This window comes from Trachemys scripta, chromosome 14, assembly GCF_013100865.1.
Source record: "Trachemys scripta elegans isolate TJP31775 chromosome 14, CAS_Tse_1.0, whole genome shotgun sequence".
NCBI classification, from domain to species: Eukaryota; Metazoa; Chordata; order Testudines; family Emydidae; genus Trachemys; species Trachemys scripta.
The window spans coordinates 9,469,812-9,483,723 of NC_048311.1; the positions used below are offsets into that span (position 1 = coordinate 9,469,812).

Sequence of the window (13,912 nt, forward strand, 5' to 3'; positions counted from 1 at the left end):
AGCTAAGTGATAAGAATACACCTACATTCTTAAAGTATAGGCCTTTGCAGACAGGCCTGAATATCTGTAGCCTAACACTCCACCCCCTTTTTTTTTTTTCTTTCTTTTTTGGGATCCTCCTGTCCAGGTATCCCTGGAAAAGAATAGGACATATGGTGACACATTTCCTGATAGGGCCAGGCATCAAGGTGGAAGGTGTCGATATTCCATTTGTCCCACTGCCCCTTGTGTAGTACAGTGCCCTGCACCTTCTCTCGTATGGACATACCACACCTATTCCAATTATATATATCCAGACTTCCCATTATAGTGGGCCCAAGAAGGTTGGGTCTGGGTTGTCTAGTACACTAGGGGGGGCTTACAACATTACTTATAGGTTATCTCCATATGTATACTTAACAATACACCAGCCACTATAATAATCCACAGGAACACTAAGAGTCCTGACCACTGCAGTATGGTCCAACATCCGAGCCACCACCAAAACACTGCCTCTCTTCCTTCGACAGAGTTAAGATTTTAATTTGTCCAGTTGCTGACAGTTGCAACAAGCTGCCCCTGCAGGTTTTACGTGCTTTTGTCCATATCGTAAGTCCACCGAATGTCCACAGAGAAATGGGTTATTGTCCAAACCAACTTAACCACTTGGTATGGAATCAGGCAGTATGCCTTGGTTCAATTATTTATAGCAATAAGATTCCCAGATCCATTTGTGCAACAAAGCCCAGATAATAGTGTGTAGATGTGTATTGTTTGGTTATGGGCTGGTGTAATTGTGCCCCCTAGTAATATGTACATTTTCAGCAAAACACCTCATACACAGTACACCCAATTGTCCACCCCTTGCCATAGACCATTGGGTGTGCTCCTCTATGGTCATCAGGGAGGGGCACATCTAAACATCTTCTCTGGATTTACACCATTTCATACACCCCTCCATTGATTCTTAGCAAGCTCCTCCCCTTCTCATTATTCCCATAGGGCTTGTCCGGGGACCACCTTAGTTGGTGTTCCATTTCCAGGTTCCACAGTAGCTATTACACAGGTGCTGGCCTCCTAGTTGAGCATTTTGCATTCCCATACACATCTCCCCCCCAGGTTAGCCTTTTGAAGCCATCCCCCACCCACATCATGAGGTTTTCTGTTAATTGAAACACAACAATGCTAGCAACAAGACAAACACCACAAAACATAGATCCATGGTATTCTGGGTTATTCTTCCGCTGGCGCCAGCTTGCTTGTAGACTGTCTGAAAAACAAAAGAAACAATTTCCACCCCCTTGGTGGGGACAGATTATTGCTTAATAATACTACCACTTCCTTTTACAAATCTCCTTGCTGATTGCAGGAAAAATAGAAGAGTTACCTCCAGGCTGTACTTATTTTGTTCTATAGTCAGGCTAGTGAATTACCCCACTCGCTGGCCATTTATGAAATTCATGAGGTGGTGTACCTCAGTTTTCCCTCTTGTACAACAGATCAGGTTTGCAATAGTTTGTGGTACTTAAGTGAAGATGCGCCTACGCTGATAGGCGAGAGTTCCCCTATCAGCAGAGTTAATCCACCTCCCCGAGAGGTGGTATGTATGTTGACAGGAGACGCTCTCCTGTCAACATAGGTGCTGTCTACATGGGAGGTTAGGTCAGTGTCACTGTGGGGTGTGGATTTTTCACACCCCTGAGTGATGTAATTATACTGATATAGGTCTGTAGTGTAGACCAGGCCTGATTTTGTGGGGAGAGTCAGGGAGGGGATGCTAAACCAGTGAATTGTAGGTCGTTTGCCAGCTCAGATGTCTGGTGGAATTGGCAGCTCTGCTCCTCTTTCTCAATCTTCTTTCCCCAGGTTGCAAGGACTGTTTGAAAGGTTTGTGCAGGCAGCTCTGTACAAACTGGGGAAAAGATTTGGGGTCACTTGTTCCTTAATGCTGATAATTCAGTCTGTTTGGAATGTACCTTAGTGCCTCCTGCCCTGCCCCACAAAAATAAACCCAGGCGGTGCTTTTCAGTTGATTGAGGGAGAGCAAATGTTTCTGGGCAAGGTACATTTCTTTAGTATTGATAAGATCTTAGTCACACCTGACCTGGAGTCAAACAAGTGACCTAAGTGTGAGAGGCTTGGTATTGTCAATGTCTTGAATCATTTAACTCCTTTAGTGTTTTTAACCGTGATAAATCCGGGGGTTGTCCAGCCCAATACTTTTGCAGTCCCTCTTACATGGTTTTCTCAACCTCTTTCACAGTGATCCTGAAAATATATCACAATTACAGCTAAGAGGCTGATTTCCTGGCTGGCCTGTGCCAATCCTCTTCTGTGTTTGGTTAGGTAAATAATAACAACAACAATAATGCTTTGTACTTCTAAAGCTGCTTCTGTCTGAAGATCTCTGTAGTCTTTACAAACAATTAATTTAGCCTAGCAATACCTCTTCTGAGGTAGACAAATACGATTTCCCATTTTTCAGATGGGGAAACTAGGCTCTGAGATATGAAGTGACCCATCACAGCCTTGACAGGAAGTCAGTGTCAGTCTAGGAATGGAACCTGCGTGTCTGATATCTCCCAGTCCTCTGATTTACTATCTTGGGTATTGGTAAATTCCTGAGAAATAGTAATACTGTAGCACCAAGTTACCCATCTCTAGGCCCTAACACCTGTTCCATTATTGCAGTATAACATTCCTTTCAGTAAAGATGGTGAGGATGTGAAGCGTTTGTGCTCAGCATTCATTCAAAACCCAAGTAATGAGTATAGCAATGTGAGCAGGCATGTGCAGGTGATGAGGCCTGTGATTTTAAATCCCTTCTATTGTGTGCCTTCTGAGTGTGTTTGTGCTGCATGCTAAGGTTGATCTAAGTGTTTAAGCACCTGAACAGCAGTGTAAGAGTACATGTAACTAAGCACTGTAGAGGGCAGTCAAGATTGTGATAGAGTTTTCGTGACTTTAATGTGTAGAAATATTAGATATGCAGCAGAAAAATAGAAATTATGTAGTATTTGAATTATTCAGGTTGGTTTGCTGATTGGGTTGATTAACATGGAAAAAGACACTTGCTTTTAAAAAATATTTGGTGTTTCACCTTTCTTTGGATCCTTTTTGGGGAAAAGTATAAACTCATGGGATTCGATTTTTACTTCACACATTACTCTGCATCTGCTAAGTCAGGGTGGGCAAACTTTTTGGCGCAAGGGCCACATCTGGGTGGGGAAATTGTATGCAGGGCCATGAATGTAGGGCTGTGGCAGTGGGTTGAGGTGCGGGAGGGAGTGCAGGGTGCAGGAGGGGGCTCAGGACAGGGGGTTGGGGGCTCAGGGCAGGGTGTGTGGAGTGCGGGAAAGGGGCTCAGGACAGGGGGTTTGGGTGCAGGAGGGGGTGTGGAGTGCGGGAGGGGGCTCAGGACAAGGGGTTGGGGGCTCAGGAAAGGGGGTGCGGAGTACGGGAGGGGGCTCAGGTCAGGGGGTTGGGGTGCAGGAGGGGTGTAGAGTGCGGGAGAAGGCTCAGGGCAGGGGTTTGGGGTCCAAGAGGAGTTCGGGGTGTGGGCTCTGGCCCAGCGCCGCTTACCTCGAGCGCTGCTTACCTCGAGTGGCTCCAGGGTGGCAGTGGTGCACAGCGGGGCTAAAGCAGGCTCCCTGCCTGCCCTGGACCTGCGCCACTCCTGGAAGTGGCCAGCATGTCTGGCAGTGGCTCCTGGTGGGGCTGTGCACTGCCCTCGTCTGCGCGTACCACCCCCGAAGCTCCCATTGGCCGCGGTTCTCCATTCCTGGCCAATGTGAGCTGCGGGGGGTGGTGCCTGCAGGCGAGGGCAGCGCAGGGAGCCCTCTGCCCCGCTCCCCTTCAGGGGCTGCAGGGATGTGGTGCCGGCCACTTCTGGGAGCAGTGTGGGGCCAGGGCAGGCAGGAAGCCTGTCTCAGCCCTGCTGCGCCACGGGGCTGGCAATCCCGTGGGCTGTATTGAAAGCCCTGACAGGCTGCATCCAGCCCACGGTCCGTAGTTTGCCCTCCCTTGTGCTAAATAGATACCACTTAGAAGGTGATACCTCTTCTCTCTCTTGTTTTTTCTTCAGTCTGACAAGTTGCTCTTTTTGCAATATGTCATCTTAAAGCTGAGGCATTAAGTACTGTCTAAACTAGTCATCCCTATAGCAATTCAGATGACAGTGCTGTCTGCATAGAATGACAGTGTTTCCATTGCTAGCTTCTACAACACAGCTAGTAGCTGACAGAGACAGACTCATCTGCACAGTATTCCAGTAACATAGGGAAAAGTTCTCTGAGCTAGGAACCTTCAAGATACCTTGAATTCAAGACCTGCCTTTACTGACTTTAGTTTTGATTTGTATGTACTTCTCTATTGTAATTAATAATGAAAGACCTCAGCACTAGATAACTGTCAATTATAATCTACTGCACTCTATCCTTTGCAAATAAAATAGTGGAGAAGTTATATAGGCCATGTTAGATGCAGTGGGGAATAGAACTGAACTTTAGCCATTCTGTGACACTGCCTTTCAGATTGATTGATCCACACATATGTGCTTTGGTATCCTGCCTTTAGCCAGAATGCTACGCTGCACTCCTAAAGCTAGGCATAGATATCTGGCACTTACCACTACAATATCAGCTTGAGCACCAGAAGCAGACCCACCCCACCTTGGTACAATGGTTGGATCAGTAATGGGCAGTGACAGTCAAGGGGCCCAGGGTAACATTCACTTTCCGAGCAACCAGGTGGGAGTCCCACTAGGGCTGAGTGATTGTGCTTTTATGAAGACTGGTAAACTGAGGCTTGCCATACACTGTTCAGAGAACCCATAGCAGGAGAGACTCTGTGGGGGCCTGAACCAGGGGTTAACAGAGATGGGGAGCTGGATTTGGGGTTAGTAGTAGAGTCTATTATCTCAGGAAGGGTCTATGACACTTAGCAGAACCCAAGTGAAGCATTTGGGGTTAGAGATATAGACCCTACAAGGCACTGCAAAATCTGTTGCTGAAGCCCGTCCCATGCTTCCAGGGGGTGGGGAGGGGCCCAGAAGGTGTCAAAGCCCAAGCAGGTCTCTGGAGAGGCCCTGTGTATGACAGGGATCTTGGAGGGGGGCCTAGTTTCTTGCAAAGATAGAGACAGGTCAAGGAAGAGCAAGTCCCTATGCTGTTTGTCTTGACTGTAGGAGGGCAGCACATGCTAAAAGGTGTGGCCCTACTGAGAACTTTCCTCCTTGGGAAGAGGGACAGTGGCAAAGGGAAAAGCCTGGGTCCCCAGGAGTGAACAAAACTGAGACAGTCTTGAGGGTGGAGCGTCCAAACTGGGCAAATGGCAGCAGTGCTTAGAGTCTCAGCTAATTAAGGGAGATACCTTGGCTCCACACTCAGCCTGGGATTTTGAGAGCTTGAGGTCTTGTATAAGTGATGAGCAGAACCACGGCAGGCTCAGGAGCCTGAAACGACATGGTTGGAAAGGGAGTTAAAGAGGTGCTCAGTTTTCAGTGTCTGTGAGTGCAAGAAAAAAAGCTGAAACTGAACTTAAAGGATCTGGAGGGCAGAGTATCAAACAGCTCTGGAAAATGCAGGCTTATGTGAAGGGACTGGGCACTGAGGCAAAGACTCAGGAGGCCCAGACCCAGGAACTGAAACAGAAGCATTTCCAGACTGTGGAGGAGATGACAGCATTGGAACCAAGCTAAATGTGTGCAAGCAAACCTTCGGAGAAAGATCGTGTAAAGTGGCCAATCAGGTGAATGTGCTTTTTCAGGATAAAAGGGACAAGCAGAATGAAGTAGGGACCTAGGTCCAAGATTAACAAGGGAGATACACCAAGAGTGACAGTGCGAGAGAGGATGGATGAAGTTACTGAGTGGTGTAGTGGGTTAGGTAGTAACTCAGAGGTCTGAACCAGTCAGAGAGCAAGCTGATTAAGTTAGCAAAAGACTGCGGATCTGGGGTTACAGCTTAAGCAGGATGCAGGAAAAAACATGCCAAAAGCAGTGGATGAAAATAACCATTTTGGAGAGCAATGATATGAAGGAAAAGAGGCACTTGGGGAAATTTATGTCTGCCTTCTGACAGCAGGTGGCTCACCTGGAAAGGCGAAACTCCAGTGACAAGGCTGCATGGCAGGATTGTATGTCTCATAGACAGATTTGGCCACAGACAGAGCAGAGAAGGCTTGGCAGTGGAATTAGATCCCCAGCAATCAGGAAGAAAGGCAGGAGGAGTTGAGTAGATGGTAGCCCTGGAGAAGAACTTCTTTGAGTGTGACATGTTGGTACAAAAGCTTGGGAGAGGAAGGGGAAAGCCCTCTCCCAAACCAGAGCTGGGGCAGAAGCTTTGGACTAGAAGGTGGAGCTAGAGCAGCTCAATAAATATATAAAATGTATAAAGATCAAGGGCTTAAAGAGATTCAGAGGTGCAAGGTTAGGAAGAATATCTGGGGTGGAGAAAGGAACAGCAGATAATGGAGATGAAAGAGAACCTGGAAGCTGAAGCCAGCAAGCTCTTGAGACTGGCTGGGAAAGCTACACCTTTGAATGTCCTGGCAGCAGACAGCAACAATGGAGAGACGAAACCCAGCTGCACAGAATGCAGGCTGGAGCTCAGCAGATGTGTGAGCAGAGAATTGAAGAACCCAGGGAGATTTGAGATAAGGCCGTGAGCCCAGAAATAAGCAGTTGTCAGGTAGGGGGGTCAATGCAGAGTCGTTAATGGACAAGTTGTGCCCTCTTACGATATTTCATTGAGAGAAACTGGCAGATCAACAAAGGAACAGGTGTCCTGTGTAATCCACAGCTGTTTGTGTGGCGCTCTGTTCCTCTCGTGTGGTGTCTTGGGCCTGGTCCACACTAACCCCCCACTTCGGACTAAGGTACGCAAATTCAGCTACGTTAATAACGTAGCTGAATTCGAAGTACCTTTGTCCGAACTTACCGCGGGTCCAGACGCGGCAGGGAGGCTCCCCCGTCGATGCCGCGTACTCCTCTCGCCGAGCTGGAGTACCGGCGTCGACGGCGAGCACTTCCAGGATCGATCCCAGAACATCGATTGCCTGCCGCCGGACCTGGAGGTAAGTGTAGACGTACCCTTGGTGACATACGGAGGCTGATAAGCTTGCTACAGTCTTGCCTAGCAGAGCTGGGTCTCTAAGCTGCTCCTACTGTTAGATCCAGGGTTCCCAATCCAGATTTGATCTTTGCTGTTTATAAGCCACCCATGGGCACAGCATTGCACCATAGATACAGAAGTGGTGTGCAGGGCGGGTTTGTCAGAGATTGCAGTAGCTCCTATTACTACCCAGCATACTCACAGAGTAATGGACTGGAGAGATCTGAAGAGAGGGATGCTTCAGGCACTGGGCTGAAATCATTGTACAATTTAGCAAACTGACAGATTAAGATGGTGGAGTGTCTTTGGGAGGTGGAAGATGCATGTTCCTCAACGAAAAGAACCCTGGCACAGGCCACATAAGCAGGAGCTGACCTGCCTTGGAATAGAGAGTAAATGGAGACCTGCAGTATTAGTGGGTGGAACAGGTGAAGATGACTAAGCCCAGTACTGAAATGCTCCTACACAGCTAGTTCATTGAGAACTTGAAGAGGCTGGATGCTGAGATGCTTTAACAAAATAATTGGAATTGGTAAAGAAGAGAGAATTGGGTTATTTCAGGAGCTTGATTACCTGGCTTCAGGGTATACTGGCTGACCAAAGAAAACTCTTCTGCACCAAATACCATAGTGACCTCATGCTTTTTAATATAAATAGATCATCACATCTGCCTGTTGCACAGTCCATTCATTTGGAAGGTCATTCTGCCTTTTATTTGTTGAAGGTCCTGGGGATTACAGTGGATGAGAAGCTGGATATGAGTCAACAGTGTGCCCTTGTTGCCAAGAAGGCTAATGGCATATTGGGCTGCATTAGTAGGAGCATTGCCAGCAGATTGCGGGAAGTGATTATTCTCCTCTATTTGGCACTGGGGAGGCCACATCTGGAGTATTGCATCCAGTTTTGGGCCCCTCACTACAGAAAGGATGTGGACAAATTGGACAGAGTCCAGCGGAGGGCAACAAAAATGGGGGCTGGGGCACGTGACTTATGAGGAGAGGCTGAGGGAACTGGTCTTATTTAGTCTGCAGAAAAGAAGAGTGAGGGGGGGATTTGATAGCAGCCTTCAACTACCTGAAGGGGGATTCCAAAGAGGATGGAGCTAGGCTGTTCTCAGATGACAGAACAAGGAGCAATGGTCTCAAGTTGCAGTGGGGGAGATCTAGGTTGGATATTAGGAAAAACTATTTCACTAGGAGTGTGGTGAAGCACTGGAATGAGTTACCTAAGGAAGTGGTAGAATCTCAATCCTTAGAGGTTTTTAAGGCCCCGCTTGACAAAAACCCTGGCTGGGATGATTTAGTTGGTGTTGGTCCTGCTTTGAGCAGGGGTTGGACTAGATGACCCCCTGAGGTCTCTTCCAACCCTAATCTTCTATGATTCTAAGTTGCTGTTGAATTTTTCTTGAGTGCGAGTTTGATGAAGTTGGGGTGTATGTATTGTTTTCAGTATCTGCTGGAGATGGAAGTCAAATCTCTGTGGAGTGCTGGAGTGTGTTATTGACAGCGTTGTAGGTGATGTGTAAATTTCCAGGAATGCATGAGACTTTTTTCTTTTGATTTCTACAGTGTGTATCCTGATTGCAACATTAATGATAGCCTATTAAGTTTGTGTCAGTATTGTTAGCATGATTTCTTTTAGAACTTGCACCTGTAGAATAATTTTAGCTGCTACTGTATCTTTCAGAGAATTGGAATAAAGGGCAAGCACAACATCAGCTTATCCTGGAGATTTTAGCTACTTAGTGTGAAATTTAATTTGCAAGTAGTGGACTGATAATTCCATGTGCTCAGCTTTTTAACACTGTAGTACACTTGATTGTTTAGTGTTTAACAAACCTTTTGGGGTAAGTAGTTTACTGCATAATGAACGTGACTGTACATTCTATATTAGGGATTTAGGTTTCTTATCTGAGGAATGTGACGCAGTGTTGTCAACCCCAAGCATTCAAAAATTACGAGTCAGTCCTCCCCACCACCCAAAATAATGAGATTTTAAAGTATAACTATTCAGTCCTTTTTATTTGTCTTCTAAATTTTGAAACCTTTTAGGGTTCATGTTTTCCAGCTTTTCTCTGCAATCATGAGGACTAGGGAAAAAAAGAATCTGAGATTATTACTTACTCACAGGGCTCTGGAAGCTGGGGCTATCAGAAAAGCGCCAAATATTGCAAGACTCAGTAAAATTGTGTGTTGGCAACACTGGAGGTATGAGAAATTAATGCTACAAATCAGATGTTTACTACAGTGAAGATGGGCAGTACTGCTGATGATTGTATAATGTGAATAGACCTAACATATTTAATTTCCAGATTTTTCTTTATGAACACTGCATAAGTTGGATGTTTTGTTCAGTGAGAGTGAACTGGAGTAACATCAGTTCTCAAGTTCTTTCCATTTATACCCCAAAGGAACTGAACAGATCACTAGGACTTAGAAGAATTATTCCTGGTTGAAGCCTAGTTGTTGGGGGTGGGGGTGAGAGTGAGAGTGGAGGGAGAGGAAAGACTGCAACTGCCTGCATAAAGAAGTATCTTGAAAATCAGAAATAGAATATAAATCCTTAGTCTCACAAATGATGGGTAGGTTAGCCATGTAAATCACTTTTACATAATCAAAACCAGGAGGAGCACTGTCCGCCTCTTAAAGGAGAAATTGAATGTACCGGATATACTCGATCATAAGCCGGTTCGTTTATAAGCTGACCCCCTCTCCCCAGATGGATAAGTAAAAATGGAAAATTTTTATAACCCGTTCATAAGCCGACCCTATAATTCAGGGGTCAGCAAACATTGGCTCCCGGGCCATCAGATAAGCCGCTGGCGGGCCGAGATGGTTTGTTTACCTGGAGCATCTACAGGCACAGAGGTAAACCAAGTAAACAAAGTGACTCCGCGTGCCAGCGGCTTACCCTGATGGGCCGGGACAGCAACTGGTGGGGAAAGTTTTTGTGGGGGAGAAGCTGGGAGTCAGGGCAGTAACCTCTGTGACCACCCCCCACATGACCCCACCCCTTGCCCGGGACCCCCACCCTCTCCCCATCTCATCCCTTCCCACCTTATCTGGGGAGGGCCAGGGGAAGATGTCTCTGACCTGGCTGGAGCTGCTCCGGCAGGCTGGGCAGCGCAGCTGCAGCCTGCTCCAGCGGGCCAGACCGGGTGGCGCGGCCGCAGCATTTTCCAGCAGGCTGGGCTGGGCAGCACAGCCACAGCATGTTCTGGAGGCGTGGCCACAGCTTGCTCTGGGGGTGGGGCCGAGCGGCACGGTTGCAGCCTGCCAGCCCCGGCTGCAGCCTGCCAGCCCCGGAGCTGCACCTGCTTCCGAGGCTGGGGGAAGAGCAGTGTGGCCAGAAGCTGCAAGACTCTGGCCCCGCCTCTTCCCTTCTGCCTGTGCTGCCTCTCCTTGCTCCCTCTGTTGGGGGGAGAGGCTGTGTCCCACCGCTCCCTCTCTATACCCGTTCATAAGCCGACCCCCTTTTCTGGTGCTTCCCTTTTTTACTAAAAAAATTCGGCTTATGAATGAGGATATACTGTTAATTTCCCTTATTTCAGCTGAGAAAACTTATTTGATTTAGTCTGATATTTTTATTAGTGCAGGTTTTAACAGACCTGGTCCTCTATTGTTGCACAGATGTTAACAAACTGAATGTTGCTTGTTGGGAAATGCTAAGTAAAATACAGTTTGACTTGATGAAATATTTTCAAATGTTACTTACCTCAGTCAGAAATTAATTAACATCTTTGGCCTCATTGGGACACAGTATCCTCCTTAATGTCTTAATCATCAAGAATGTGACTTGCTACTGCAGAAGACTTATGTTAGCAAAATTGTTTGAATGGATTTGCAAAGATATCCAAGGAGTTATGACTGTTTTATTTTTATTAACATGACAATGAAACTAACACTCTCATAAGCTGATTCCCTCTTGACCTGATCTGGCCACTGATTGATTTCTTTCTTGGCGTTTTGGACAACACAGAGCTGTTGAAAATGCATGGGACGTAAATGAAGGAGATTGAGATGACTGCACTTGTTAGTTTCTCAGGATAACACTTTGCCCATGAAACCAGTTTTATTCAGAATTTTTAGACTCTAATAATGATAATTGAAACGTGACTTTTAATAGTTATGCAATTCTGTGACTTCCAGTGAATGAACTAGAACTTATCTTTTTTGCTTTAGGCTTTCAGATAAACTTCTGTGAAAAGGCACAAAGTAAGCTACAAATTTTATAGTATTATGCTACTTTTATTTTTATTTTTTTATATCAGTCTTGGTTCTGGGAATGTATCCACTGTTGTTCCAACTAACCAACCATGGCAATTATACATTGATTGAGCTTCCATTTTTCATATTGCTTAAAAAGTAAAAAAACAAACAAAAAACGCAAATGGTTTTCTATTAGGCCATTGGTTGTAAAAGTTTTACATGCCTTTTACACTTACATGTCTGTAACAAGTGAATAATGAACTAGAGGTACACAGATAGTTCTATTATTCACTGGAGTTTCACACACTGCCAAACTCCAGTGGAGTATGAATCAGGTGGGATTTGACTTTTTGAATTGCAGCTGCTTTATTAAACTAGAAGTGTTCCTTAAAGAACACTTTTTGCTTCTTATGTAACTTTATATTAAGAAAAATGAATTAAGTGAAACAGTGCAACATATTTGGTCTGAGCACCTAAAAAGTTCCTTCTGTAGGTATTGGTCACATTGATATTGATTTGGATCATTGTTACTATCTGTGCACCTCTGTGGGAGGAAGGGAGTAATGTAGATAACTTCCTAAACTTGGCTGGCTATTTCAATTGAGCCTAGACTTTTGGAAGGTGAGACTAAAATCAATCATTGCAAAGCAATTTTTGATGACTAATGGAAGCTCTTTAGGATTAATTTTTTTATTGTTTCTCTCATGGCTTTTCATACTTTGCATTGCTATGTCACTCAAATCACAGTACCCTTCACAATTGCCTGTCATGAGTTAGTGGAGTTTTATTGGAGACCAAAACATAGTTTTGATGGCACCTCTATTTGGTAAATGTTCTGTAGTTCAGTAAAAATCCACTCTGCATCTCATTCTGCATTTTAAATATATATTTTTAATTTTTATTTGCATTTGATGAATATGCATATTTAGTTTAACTGAATTCAGATATCTAGAGTTAATTGCTAATATTCAATAATTGGTGTCTTGGAATTTAAAGACTGATATCCAATGTACATGCTCGCTAGAAAAATGAATATAAACTAATTTATTTTGAGATGCTCTAATGAGAATATCCTGCATTATGGGATGACAGGGTTTATATTTCTGTTAACTGCTATTTGCAGACCACTGCATTTCTGTTTGGAAAACTTACAAGAGGTACACTTACAAAGGTTCAGTGCATAGCAGGCCAACTTTTGTCACCACTGTGCCAGTGGGACTGAACTGGAGAACAATACATGTCCTTTAACAATATGGTTTGTCCTAGAGTGTGGCAAATTCTAAAGTTCCTCTGGAAAGCAGTATTTTCAAATCCATTTTATAAAATAAAAACTTTACACAAAACTTATGTAAAACTTATGTGAATGCCTAGCTGATTGCTGCTCAGATCAAAAAATGTTTTCTTAAAAACCAAACAAGCAAACAAATCCCCCATAATGTATAGTTAGTATAGTATAGTTATCACTGTGTGATAAATGGGTGTTACTGGACCACAGATGAAAGAGTTTGTTACACAGGGAATTTGTTTCTGAGAAAAGCTGGCACACTAAGTTCTGACATCAAACTTGACATTTTAAGAAAGGTTGCCTTAATATTTGCTCAGGACGCTGTCCTTAATCTTGTGTCAGCCTCTTACAGATCCTCTTCTGTACCATGGACACTGAAAACTTTCTGACCAGAAATACCTCTGCAGAGTTTGAATCTATTTATTTATTTATTTCTCCATTAGGGACTGTTGCATAAAACCAGGATCTTTTTTCAGTCCATTTGCTCCAACTTCTTATTCCCCACCTGCAACCAGAATGTTCATGGGGACATAATCTTTTCCACTAGACACGGTCTTGCTGTGTCAGAGGAGTCTGGCTTTGCGAAGGGAATAAGCAGCTGAACTCTTAAACAGAACACAGGTCCCTGATAATGAAATGAAACAAAAGTATGGGCTCTGCCAGCAGAATGGTTTGTATGCAGAGTAAGGGTCATTCCAAAATTTCACAGGAAGCACAAGCATGCAGACAAAGATTTCCCATCAGTGAACTGATGAGAGGACCTCAAAGAAGGAAGTTGTCATTGTGTCCCCTGAAGGAGCTGAGAGCTTCTAAGGTAGGAATATGCTAAGCATAGCGTAAACCAATGAGTAAGAGGGCGATATCTTTGACAATCCAGTGGGATAAAATGCATCTATCATCTAAGAGCTTGGAAAAAAATCATTTGGACTGTATTTCTGTCAATGACCTATGTACTGTGTATGCCAAACACCCCAGGAACACAGTGCTAGGGCAGCCAGTGGGGACTCCAGAAGAAATGAGAGTTTTATCTAAAGTCATGTTACTGTATGTTTTGAGGTCTGTACTTTGGCTGAAAGCTGAAGGTTGAAATGTGATTTTAGTACAATCGTCTTGGCCGTGATGTGCACTCACCTTGGATGATGGAGACAGTCTCCCTAGTATATTGTTGAGATGGAGGATGTAGAGGTGTCTGTTGTGAGTTGTTTAGAGTTGCTGCATTTACAAGGTAGTGTTCCAGTTGTGGAAACACTTACACATGTACATAATGTTAAGCATGTGAGTAGCCCCATTAAAGTCAGCAGATCTGCCTTCACATTTAAAGATTTTGC

The 13,912-nt window shown here is 44.8% G+C and overlaps 1 protein-coding gene across 1 annotated transcript in view; it reads left to right on the plus strand.

The window, feature by feature from the left end:
- The first annotated feature begins 6,447 nt into the window (after positions 1-6,447).
- The window catches only part of MAP2K4 (mitogen-activated protein kinase kinase 4), a 142,201-nt gene continuing 134,736 nt past the window's right edge, over positions 6,448-13,912 (plus strand). The window contains exons 1-2 of the mRNA XM_034790255.1: positions 6,448-6,595; positions 11,273-11,305. Coding sequence (XP_034646146.1) covers positions 6,448-6,595; positions 11,273-11,305 — 181 coding nt within the window. The remainder of the gene's footprint in view (positions 6,596-11,272; positions 11,306-13,912) is intronic.